General features: G+C 46.0%; 1 protein-coding gene across 24 annotated transcripts in view; it reads left to right on the top strand.

The window, feature by feature from the left end:
* Positions 1-13,286, top strand: part of Bent (projectin protein bent) — a 52,170-nt gene that overhangs the window by 34,965 nt on the left and 3,919 nt on the right. For all 24 annotated transcript variants that reach the window (XM_074238820.1, XM_074238817.1, XM_074238816.1 and 21 more), the window contains 5 exons: positions 118-420; positions 495-776; positions 1,509-1,808; positions 1,893-2,195; positions 2,365-13,233. In XM_074238820.1, coding sequence (XP_074094921.1) covers positions 118-420; positions 495-776; positions 1,509-1,808; positions 1,893-2,195; positions 2,365-13,233 — 12,057 coding nt within the window. The remainder of the gene's footprint in view (positions 1-117; positions 421-494; positions 777-1,508; positions 1,809-1,892; positions 2,196-2,364; positions 13,234-13,286) is intronic.

Raw genomic sequence — 13,286 nt, 5'->3', positions numbered from 1 at the left:
ATTTTACAATTGTTTAAAATATTAAAATTTTAAATCAAATAAAAAAAATAATTTCTAATATAATATTTGTAAAATAAATTAATATAAAAAATTAAATATTATTTTTATTGAATACAGATGAGCCAGGACCACCAGGTAGGCCAGAAGCAACCGACTGGGACAAAGATCACGTTGATCTCAGATGGACTCCGCCGTTACAAGACGGCGGGTCTCCAATAACTGGCTATATGATCGAGAAGCGCGAAAAAGGCTCTCAAAAATGGATGAAAGCTTGCGAGACAAGCAGCCCCGAGTGCAAAGGTCGTGCAGAAAACCTTGACGAAGGAGTCGAGTACGAGTTCAGAGTCAGAGCTATCAATGCTGCTGGTCCTGGTGAACCTTCTGACGCCAGCAAAGCTATCATGGCTAAGAGTCGCAGAGGTAATATAAAGATATTTTTTTACAATTATTTTTGAATTACTTGATATTAATTTGGACGATATTAATTTTTTCAGTACCACCTAAAATTGATAGACGTAATCTCCGCGATGTTCATATTCGTGAGGGTGAGCGCTTCCACTTTGACGTTAAAGTTATCGGTGAACCGGCTCCTGAGGTCACCTGGGTTATCAATGACAAGAATATTCACATAACGACCTACCGTCGTGTCGTTAATGAGCCGAATAATACCAAGTTCTTCAACGACAAGGCTGAACGCAAAGACACTGGAATTTACAAGATTACAGCTGTTAATCAGTATGGAAGTGATACTGCTGAAGTCGAGGTCACTGTTATTTGTAAGTATATTGGATGAAGAAAAAAATTATTTTTTTTACTTGAGGATAAAAAAAAAATTTGTCAAAATTAAAAAAGTTTTTAATCAGATTTAAAGACTTTTATTAAAAAATTTTTTAATCAAGCAGAAAGAACAAGATGACACTGGATATCATCCCAGATTATACTCAGTGATATCTGAGGTGAAAAAAAATTTTTTTTTAGATAGTAGCTAGTATAATCCAGATTATACTCAGTGTAATCTGGATTATACTGGGTAATATCTGGATTAGAGTCAGTGTAATCTGGATTATACTAGCTACTTTCTGAAAAATTTTTTTACTCAGTAAAATTTATAAATAAAAAAAAATTTTTTTAAACTAATTTAAAAAATAAATAATACTTATTTATCAATTGTTATTGATATTTAATTACAATTAGACAATAATAGAGTTATAAAGAGGGTTAAGGACAAGTAATTACGTAACAAATTTATTGCTACAAAAAAAATTTCGGCATCAATTCAAGTGCAGTCACTAGAGATATTAACAATTGAATTTGCTTGACATCAATAGACTGTTGACAAGTTTGCTCGCGGTAACATTTATGTGTCTATGGCACCCAAAGATCTAGCAGTCGGTCTGTTTAATTTTATATACTTAATAAAAAATTATTTAGTGAAGAAAATATAAAATTTATTAGATTGTTATAATTATAACTATAATTTATATTAAAAATGTTTTTGTGATTCTCAGCAAGACCATCGAAGCCCGAAGGACCTCTGGACGTGTCTGACATCACCAAGAATGGTTGTACCCTCAAATGGAGAAAACCCAAAGACGATGGTGGCGAACCAATCGAAGGATATCTCGTGGAGAAATACGACCCGGAGACTGGTGTTTGGTTGCCAGTTGGCAAGTGTGCGGGTACTGAGATGAAGGTTGACGGTTTGACTCCCGGTCACGAGTACAAATTCCGCGTCAAAGCCCTCAATTCTGAGGGAGAATCGGAGCCGCTTGAGACTTATGGATCTATCATCGCCAAGGATCCATTCAGTAAATATTTACCAATTTTTAAATTATTAAAATTTATTTATTTATTATAAAGGAATGATTACTAATTTTTGTGATTTATTGTAGCGGTACCATCGCCTCCTGGTGCTCCTGAGCCGACAGACTGGTCAGCAAACACAGTAGACTTAACCTGGCGAGAACCTTTCTCGAATGGTGGGTCTCCAATCACTGGGTATATTATTGAGAAGAAAGATAAATACAGCGCTATGTGGGAAAAGGCTTTGGAATTGACTTCCCCACAGTTAGAAGCACATTTAACCGGATTGATTGAAGGAAATGAATATCAGTTCCGTGTTATTGCTGTTAACAAAGCTGGACAGTCGGAGCCTGGTGATGTTAGCAAGACATTCCTTGCCAAGCCACGTTTCCGTAAGTATTTAAAAAATAGTACTGAAATTGAGAGACATTTAATTATTTTTAGACATTTTTTTACAAATTAATCATGGCAAAAAAAATTTATTTAAAAAATTTTATAATTAAGAAGCTCTAAAAAATTATAAATGGGAAAATTAAATACTAAAAAATAATAATGTTGCAGTTGCTCCAAAGATCGACCGAAGACACCTGAAGGACATAACCCTATCAGCAGGTTCAACCCTCAAATTCGACGCAAATATTATCGGAGAACCGGCACCACACGTCGACTGGCGTTGTTCATCTATACCAATCGTCTCTAATAAAACAGTCACCCTCGAGAATCCTCCTTACAGCACTAAACTGGTGATCAGACCAGTGGCTCGAAATAACACCGGGGAGTACGTCGTCACAGCGACCAACAGCTCGGGCAAGGACAGCGTCACCATAAATGTGGTCGTCACTGACAAGCCATCTGCGCCTGAAGGTCCATTGGAGATCTCAGACGTCCATAAAGAGGGCTGCAAGCTTAAATGGAAGCGTCCAGTAGACGATGGTGGTACTCCTGTAGAATACTACCAAGTCGAGAAAATGGACCCGGACACCGGCTGCTGGATTCCTTGTGGTAGGTCTCCCGAGCCTCATATGGATGTCATCGGGTTGACTCCCGGGAAAGAGTACAAGTTCCGTGTGTCTGCCATCAACGCTGAAGGAGAATCAGAGCCACTCACTGCCGAGGAAACTATAATCGCTAAGAATCCATTCGACGAACCTGACAAGCCTGGAAATCTCAAAGCCACAGACTGGGATCGTGATCATGTGGATCTTGAATGGACACCTCCGTTGAACGACGGAGGTTCGCCGATTACTGGATACATAATCGAGAAGAAAGACAAGTATGGTGACTGGGAGAAAGCCATGGAAGTACCTCCAGAGTTCACTTATGCAACCGTTCCAGATTTGATAGAAGGCCAGCCGTATGAATTCCGCGTTCGCGCTGTCAACGCAGCTGGTCCCAGTGAACCTTCCAATGCAACACCAACAATAATCGCTAAGCCACGCAACCAGCCGCCAATGATCGACCGTACGAACCTGGAAGACATCAAAATCAAAGCTGGCCAGAACTTCAGCTTTGATGTCAAAGTCAGCGGAGAACCTCCGCCAACGACAACCTGGTTGCTGGGGGTCAAAGAACTTTACCCGACTGATCGTATCAAAATCAAGAACGTGGAATACGCAACCAACTTTTCCGTCCGCATGGCGACAAGAGCCGACTCTGGAAGATACACTCTCAATGCTGAGAATTCCAGCGGTAAGGATTCAGCTACTGTTAGAGTTATTGTATTAGATAAACCCGGAGCACCGGAGGGACCGCTGAGAGCTTCAGATGTCCATGCAGAAGGATGTACTTTGTCGTGGAACCCGCCGGAGGATGATGGAGGACAGCCTATTGAGTGCTACGTCGTCGAGAAAATGGATGACGCGACTGGAAGATGGGTCCCAGCGGGTCAAACAGATGGTCCAGAGACTACTCTGAAGATTGACGATCTAACCCCGAGACACAAGTATAAATTCCGTGTTCGTGCTGTTAATAAACAAGGAAAATCAGATCCACTGACGACTACACAAAATATTGAGGCTAAGAATCCGTTTGATGAACCTGGCAAACCAGGAACACCCAAAATCACGGACTTTGACCGTGACTTTGTTGAACTGGCCTGGGATCGTCCGATTGAAGATGGAGGATCACCAATTATTGGGTATGTTATTGAAAAGAGAGATAAATTTAATCCTACTTGGGAAGAAGTTAGCAAAATTGAAGGAGATGTTACTCACGGAAGAGTTAATGATTTGATAGAAGGTACTACTTATGAATTCCGTGTTCGCGCTGTAAACAAAGGTGGTCCTGGTGTAGCTTCAGATCCTACCAGTCCTCACATTGCAAGACCGAAGAATTTGCCACCGAAAATCGACCGCAAATACATGCTGGATGTCAAAGTCAAGGCTGGTGCGTTCTTCGACTTTGATGTTCCGGTTATTGGTGAACCACCACCAACCAAGGAATGGAACTTGAAGGGCAATATGGTCACTAATGATGACCGTATTAAGATTACCAACACGGATTACAACACGAAGGTGCGTTTCATGGACGCTAGACGTGCAGACTCGGGTACTTACACGTTGACAGTTAAGAATGTCAACGGTGTAGACAGCGCTACGTTGGAAGTTATCGTAATGGACGTTCCATCTCCACCAGAGGGTCCGCTTAAGATTGACAACGTCACACGACACGGCTGTACACTCAGCTGGAGAGTCCCAAGAGATGATGGAGGCGCTGAGATCCTTCACTATATGATCGAAAAAATGGACTCGGAAAGCATGCGCTGGGTACCTGCAGCTGAATCAGATATTTGCACTTACAAAGTTGATCATTTGATAGAAGGACATCAATACACGTTCCGTATTCGTGCTGTTAACAAGATTGGAGAGTCATTGCCTTTGACAGGGCTTGATGAAATCACTGCCAAGGATCCGTTCGGCAAACCCGACAAACCTGGCCAGCCGATTGCTACTGACTGGAACAAAGACTACGTTGATCTTGAATGGACTCCACCAAAAAAAGACGGTGGATCTCCAATTACTGGGTACATTATTGAGAAACGTCCGCGCTTTGGACAGTGGGAAAAAGCCTTGGAAGTTTCCGGTGGAAAGGATTGCACTGCTAAGGTGCCAGATCTAACTGAAGGTCAGGAATATGAGTTCCGCGTGATTGCAGTCAACCAAGGCGGACAAGGAGAGCCTTCAGAAGCCTCAGCGCCGGTAATTACCAAACCACGGTTCCAAGCTCCGACCTTCGACAAGATGTTGATGCGAGACCTGACGGTGCGAGCTGGCCAGAAGATCAGTTGGGACCTTCCCATCGAGGCGGCTCCTAAGCCCACTGCCTACTGGACTCTAAACGGCAAACCGATTGAACAAGATGTTCGCCATGAAATATTCACCACGTCGACCAACACAACCTTTGAAATTCCGTTCTCGGTACGATCTGACGCTGGTCGTTACACTTTGAATCTAGTTAATGACGTTGGAAAAATGTCAGCTAGTGCTCATGTCACGGTGCTGGATCGTCCTTCACCACCAGAGAAACCACTGGTCGTCAGTAACATTTGCAAGGACAGCTGTCATCTATCATGGCAGTTACCGCTCGACGACGGTGGAAGTCCAATTCTTCATTACATTGTCGAGAAGATGGACGTCTCACGAGGAACTTGGTCTGACGCAGGTATGGCAATGACTTTGAACCACGAAGTTTTCAGACTGACTCACCGAAAGGAGTACTACTTCCGTGTGAAAGCTGTTAATAACATCGGCGAGTCAGATCCTCTGGAAACAACCCGTAGTATTGTGGCTAAGAATGAGTTCGATGAGCCTGATGCACCTGGTAAGCCCAAGATTGTTGACTGGGACAAAGACCACGTTGACCTGACCTGGCCAGCTCCTGAAAACAACGGAGGATCGCCTATCACTGGATACATTGTTCAGAAGAAGGAGAAAGGCAGTCCCTATTGGATCAACGCTGTTCACGTACCTAGTGACAAAACTAGTGCGACTGCTCCGGACCTCACTGAAGGAATGGAGTACGAGTTCAGGGTAATTGCTGTTAATGCTGCCGGACAGTCAGAACCTTCGGAACCAAGCGACGCGGTAATTGCCAAGAGCCGTCATCTAGCACCTAAAATTCAAACTCCGTTGGATGACATTAGAATCAAAGCTGGATTGGTCTTCCATGTTGATATTCACTTCATTGGAGAACCTGCACCCGAAGTAACTTGGACCTTGAACAACAAAGCGCTTAGTACTAATGAAAAAACAACGATTACTTCAATTGGCTACCACACAATTGTGCATACTGTCAACGCTCAACGTGCTGATTCAGGTCGTTACCATCTTACATTGAAGAACGAAAGCGGTGTTGACGAGGGCAGCTTCAACCTGATTGTCCTCGACCGTCCAGGTCCACCTGAAGGCCCATTGGAGTACGAAGAAATCACCAGCCAGTCGGTTACTTTGTCTTGGAAGCCACCAAAAGATAATGGCGGTAGTGAAATTACTGGATACGTTATTGAGAAACGTGATTTAACTCACGGAGGCGGTTGGGTACCGGCTGTTAACCATGTTAGCCCTACTCAGACCCACGCAACGGTTCCAAGGTTGATGGAAGGCTCGAAGTACGAGTTCCGAGTCTCAGCAGAAAATTTGCAAGGTCGTTCAGATCCTCTGAAAACTGATAAAGCTATCGTCGCGAAGAATCAATTCGTTGTTCCTGGACAACCAGGTAAACCCGAATGCTTGGACTCTAGCAAAGATCATATTCACATCAAATGGACTCCGCCAATTAGCAACGGAGGATCCTCCATTCTTGGGTACGAGATTGAGAGACGTGATCGCGCTACTGGTCGCTGGATAAGAATCAACAAGGAACTGGTCAAAGGACCTGAGTATCTCGACGAACATGTTTCTGAAGGTCATCAGTATGAGTACCGTGTTTCTGCAGTAAACGCTGCGGGAGCCGGAAAACCAAGCGACGCTTCCAACATCTTTGCAGCTAGACCAATGAAAGAGAAGCCTAAACTTCACCTTGATGCTCTTCTGGGCCGCAAGATCCGCGTTCGTGCTGGCGAACCAATCCACGTAGATATTCCAATCTCCGGAGCACCAACTCCAAGAGTCTCTTGGCTCAAAGACGCTGGTCCATTGGTGGATAACTACCGAATTTCCACGCAAACTAAGAGTGAACACACTGTTTTACTCATTGAAAAGTCTACTCGCGAAGACGCTGGATTCTACTCCGTGGAAGCGACCAATGAATTTGGAAGCGACATGGCTGACATTCAGGTGATCGTCGTAGACAAGCCTGATCCGCCGAAAGGACCGCTTCTGTACTCTGGAACCAACCACGAGTCAGTGTCATTGTCCTGGAGTCCACCTGACGACAACGGTGGCGCTGAGATCACCAACTACATCGTCGAAATGTGCGACTTTGGAATGGACAACTGGCGCCAAGTGCCTGGCTTCTGTCCTACTTGCCACTTTACAGCCCGAGGATTGCAAGAAGGCCGTCGGTATATCTTCAGAGTACGTGCTGAGAATCTCTATGGAGTCTCAGAACCTCTGGACGGCAAGCCCGTGGTGGCTAAGAGTCCTTTCGATCCTCCAGGACCACCAAGTCAGCCAGAAATTCTTGGTTACACGCCCAACACTTGTACTCTCACCTGGAATCCACCAGACAACACTGGCGGTAAGCCTATTACTGGTTACTACGTAGAGAAACGCGAACGAGGCGGTGAATGGCTCAAGGTAAACAATTACGCGACACCCAATACAACATTCTCCGTTCAAGATCTTCATGAAGGTGGTCGCTATGAATTCCGTGTGATTGCTGTTAATGAAGCTGGACCAGGAGATCCTAGCAGAGCCACTGACCAAATTGTCGCTGGACACCAACGTCTCAAGCCCGACGCTCCTGAGCAACCCAACGCTGACCGAGTTACCAAAGATTCAGTCACTCTGTCATGGAGACCACCAAGAAACGACGGTGGTGCTAAGATTCGCGGTTACTACGTTCAATCCAAGAGGAAAGACGAATCTGATTGGTCAGATGTCAATGGAGCTCCGATCTCTGGACTCATCTACACTGTGCCCAAGTTGAGACTCGGAGACGAGTACCAGTTCCGTATAATTGCTATGAATGACGTTGGCAAGAGCGAGCCAAGTCGTCCAACGAACCCCATCACCATTGAAGAACAACCAAACAAACCGATCATGGACTTGGGTGGCGTCAGAGACATCACAGTCCGCGCTGGGGAAGATTTCAGCATCCACGTCCCGTATGTAGGCTTCCCAAGACCCATGGCTTCATGGTTTGCAAACGACGTCGTGCTGGATGAAACAGACAGAAGAGTTCATCAAAAACTTGAAGATGATTACGCCAGTATTGTCGTTAAGAACTCGCGACGCTCTGATGGAGGTCAGTACCGTCTTCAGCTAAGAAACTCTTCTGGATTCGATACTGCCACTGTCAATGTTAGAGTTCTTGACCGTCCAAGCCCACCGCAGAACCTCAGAGCTGACGAATTTGCAGGAGAAGCTCTTACATTGTACTGGAACCCGCCTAAGGACAACGGTGGAGCTGATATCACAAACTACGTGATTGAGAAACGTGAAAGATCGCAATCTTGGACCAAGATCAGTGGCTACGTCACCGCTCCATTTGTTCGTGTCCGTAATCTCAATATCGGGCAGGAGTACGAGTTCCGCGTGATGGCTGAAAACCAATACGGAACTTCTGATCCAGTAGAAACTAAAGAACCAATCAAAGCGCGCTATCCATTCGACCCTCCAAGCGCTCCAGGAGTACCTCAAGGTGTCGAGACAACAGAAGACAGCATCACCATCACGTGGTCGAGACCAAGAAGCGACGGAGGCTCACCGATCACCGGTTACATTGTCGAGAAGCGTATGATCAGCGAAGACAAGTGGATTAAAGCAACTCCAGCACGTATTCCTGACACTACTTACAAGGTAGGAGGATTGATTGAAAATCACGACTATGAATTCCGTGTCGCAGCTGTTAATGCTGCTGGACAAGGCCCATGGAGCATGAGTTCAGACGCTATTCGCGCAGCGGCACCACAATTTGCACCCAAGATCACTAGCGACCTGAGCATCCGCGACATGACAGTGATTGCTGGTGAACATTTCACCATAACTGTTCCGTTTAACGCTAACCCGAAACCCAGACCCAACTGGTCGATAAACGGAGAAGAAGTTATCCAAGATGACAGAATAAAGTTCGAGACAACAGAAGTAGCTTCGCAGTTTATCAACCGCAAGGCCAAGAGGAGCGATACGGGTTGTTACACTATTCAACTGGTGAATTCAATTGGCACAGACTCGGCTTCTTGCCGAGTTCTGGTCGTCGACAAACCGTCGCATCCTCTTGGACCACTCGATGTGTCTGACATTACTCCTGAAACTTGCACCTTGTCCTGGAAGGCGCCATTTGATGATGGTGGCTCACCAGTTACCAATTATGTTGTCGAGAAATTGGACCCTGGCGGTTACTGGGTAAAATTAAGCAGTTTCGTACGCAACACGCACTACGACGTAATGGGTCTTGAGCCCAACAAAAAGTTCAATTTCAGAGTGCGTGCTGAAAACCAGTACGGAATATCCGAGCCTCTGGTAGGCGACGAGCCAATAATGGCCAAATTCCAGTTCAACGTTCCTGAGCCACCTGGTCAACCAAGAGTCATCGACTGGGACACCGACAGCATCACCATTTCTTGGGACAAGCCAGTTTCAGATGGTGGATCAAGGATTCAAGGGTACAAAGTGGAGTATCGCGACCCTACAGACGGTAGCAGCTGGCGCATAGCCAACGACTACCTGGTGAAAGACACCCACTACATCTGCTACGGATTGGCTCGCGGTCAGGAGTATGAATTCCGCGTTCGCGCTCAAAACGCTGCTGGACTCAGCAAACCCAGTCCACCCTCGATACAATTCAAACTGCGTAGCAAATTCAACGTACCTTCGCCACCTGGTACTCCACAGGTCGTTAAGGTCGGCAAGAACTACGTAGACTTGAGATGGGAGGCTCCAACTTCTGACGGAGGTAGCCGAATCATTGGATACGTCATTGAAAAACGAGAAATCGGCTCGGCTATCTGGATGAAGTGCAACGAGTACAACGTGGTAGATCTTGATTACACCGTAATGCATTTGATTGAAAGAGGTGATTACGAGTTCCGAGTATTCGCAGTAAACGCTGCTGGAAGATCTGAGGCAAGCTCATGCACAACGCCCGTCAAAGTCTGCGAAGTTGAGGGTGGAGAAAAACCAGAGTTCACCAAGTCCCTGCCAGTCAGTCAAGGAGTTCCATTGGGCAAAACTTACGTCCTGGAATGCGAAGCTACCGGCAGACCAATGCCTACACCCAGATGGCTGCGCAACGGACGGGAAATCACAATGGGCGGACGATTCAGGTGCGAAAGCCGAGACGACGGTCTCTTCAGGCTTGTTATCTCAGAAGTTTGGGAAGCTGACAGCGGAGATTACGCTTGCCAGGCTTCTAATCCTCTGGGAATTGCCACGACAACGATGAGACTAAAGATTGGAACGCCACCGAAGATTGAGCGCATGCCAAGCGACCTTTACTTGCCGGAGAAGGACAACACCAAGATCAAAATCTTCTACAGCGGTGATCAACCCATGGACGTGGTCCTCAAGAAGGACGGCTCCAAGGTGGTCGAGTCGGCGCACATCAAGTACACCATCTTCGACGAGTACTTGATTATTTTCATCAAGGACATAAACCGCGAAGACGAAGGTCTCTACGAGCTGTCTATCAGCAATGATAGTGGCAGTGTAAGTGGATCCTTCAACGCTCGCGTTACTGGACCTCCTGGACCGCCTGTTGGACCACTGGAGGCCTCTGACATCGACAAGCACACGTGCACACTTGCTTGGCACCCACCCAAGTCAGACGGTGGTCTCAAAGTCACTCATTACGTTGTAGAACGTCGCGACGTCACTCAAGGACACTGGCTGACTATCTCCAGCTCTGTCAAGGACACCACCTTCATTGTCCAAGGCCTGACAGAAGGACACGAGTACATGTTCCGTGTGATGGCTGTCAATGACAACGGAATGGGCCCTGCTTTGGAAGGAAGCAATCCCATCAAGGCCAAAGCGCTCTTCGATCCGCCAGGACCTCCCGGAAAGCCCAAAGTTCTGGAGATTGGTGGAGACTTTGTTAACCTGTCTTGGAGCAAGCCTGAGAACGACGGAGGAGCAAGAGTCCAAGGCTACTGGATCGACAAACGCGAAGCAGGTACCATTGCCTGGCAACGCGTCAACATTCTTATATGCCCTACGACTCAGATAAACGTCAGCAACTTGATCGAGGGTCGTCAGTACGAGTTCCGCGTGTTTGCCCAAAACCAAGCGGGACTCAGTCCAGAGTCTACTGCTTCTACATCAGTGAAGATCGTCGATCCACAGGTATCCAAGCCTCCAGAGATAATACAGGGTCTGAAGAAAATAAACTGCGCTCAGAATTCAAACGCTACCTTCAAGTGTGTAATCACCGGCTCTCCTACGCCTCACATCACCTGGTACAAGGGAGCTAGGGAACTCCAGAATAGCAGCCGCTACCAGATATTCTCCGAGAACGATTGCCACACTCTGGTGATCCAGGATGTCTTTGGTGAAGATGCCGATGAGTATATCTGTCGTGCTTCCAACAAGGGAGGCCACAAATCAACCAAAGGTGAATTATTCATAATGACACCTCCAAAACTTAATGTTCCTCCGAGGTTCCGTGACACTGCCTTCTTTGACAAGGGCGTCAATGTCGTGATTAAGATTCCTTTCACTGGATTCCCCAAGCCCAAGATCCACTGGATCCGTGAAGGTGAAACTATTGAGTCTGGAGGTCACTACAACGTCGAACTTAAAGAACGACACGCGATCTTGACCATCAGAGACGGAAACCGCATTGATTCTGGGCCGTACAGAATTACAGCTGAAAATGAACTGGGACAAGACTCAGCTATCATTAAGATTCAAATTAGCGATCGTCCAGACCCACCACGCTTCCCAGTTATTGACAACATTGGTCACGATTCATTGGCACTTACTTGGAAGCCTCCACTGTGGGACGGTGGTAGCAACATCACTAACTACGTTGTTGAAAAACGGGAAGCTCCGATGACCAGCTGGATCAGATGTGGTATGACGCGATTCACCAGCTTCGCAGTTCAAGACTTGAGTCCTGGTCACCAGTATGACTTCCGTGTATGCGCTGAAAATGTTTACGGAAGATCTGACCCCAGTGAAGTCACGCCATTGATCACGACCAAGGGTGCGAAAAAGAAGGCGCCTGAAAAACGCGAAGTCCGATATGATGAAAGCGGCAAGAAAATTCGGGGAAGCAATGATGAAAAAGTTCGTGACTATGATCAGTTTGTCTTTGACATCTACAGCAAGTACGTGCCTCAACCTGTTGAAATCAAGACAATGTCTGTCTACGACAGATACGATATTCTTGAAGAAATCGGCACCGGAGCATTCGGAGTCGTTCATCGGTGTCGTGAACGCGCTACTGGAAATATATTCGCGGCTAAATTTATCCCCGTGTCGCACATCATGGAGAAGGAGTTGATCAGGAAGGAGATAGATATTATGAACCAGCTGCACCACCAGAAGTTGATAAACTTACACGATGCATTTGAAGATGACGATGAAATGATTTTGATATTTGAGTTCTTGTCCGGTGGAGAACTCTTCGAGCGAATCACTGCTGAAGGCTACATCATGTCGGAAGCTGAAGTTATTAATTACATGAGACAGATCTGCGAGGGTATTAAGCACATGCACGAGAAGAATATCATCCACTTAGATATCAAGCCGGAGAATATTATGTGCCAAATGAGAAACAGCACCAACGTCAAGCTGATTGACTTTGGCTTAGCTACTAAATTGGATCCTAATGAAGTGGTCAAGATCAGCACAGGAACTGCGGAATTCGCAGCGCCTGAAATAGTAGAGAGGGAACCTGTTGGGTTCTACACAGACATGTGGGCTTGCGGAGTCCTGGCTTACGTTCTGCTCAGTGGTCTTTCGCCTTTTGCTGGAGACAATGACATAGAGACGCTTAAGAATGTCAAGGCCTGCGACTGGGACTTTGACGAGGAGGCCTTCAGGCATATTTCTGACGAGGGCAAAGACTTTATCCGCAGACTGCTGATCAAGAACAAGGAAAAACGTATGACTGCTCATGAGTGTCTTGTACACCCGTGGTTGACCGGAGACCACAGCGATCTTACTGGCAGGATTGCTGGCAGCAAGTACATCAGGTTCCGGGATAGAATTAGGGCCAAGTACGAAGACTGGGAGAAATATGTTCTACCTATTGGACGACTTGCGGAATACTCCTCGCTTAGGAAATTACTTATTGAGAAATACAAGATTTATGACTCGTCTTTCGGTAAGTTTTTTATTTTTTATTTTTAGATTGATAACTTTGAATTGAGATAGTAA

This window comes from Cotesia typhae, unplaced genomic scaffold (assembly GCF_013202065.1).
Source record: "Cotesia typhae breed Kobodo isofemale line unplaced genomic scaffold, CoteBio_Ctyphae contig_23, whole genome shotgun sequence".
In the NCBI taxonomy this organism is placed as follows: Eukaryota; Metazoa; Arthropoda; class Insecta; order Hymenoptera; family Braconidae; genus Cotesia; species Cotesia typhae.
This window is presented reverse-complemented; position numbering and strand designations above follow the sequence as displayed.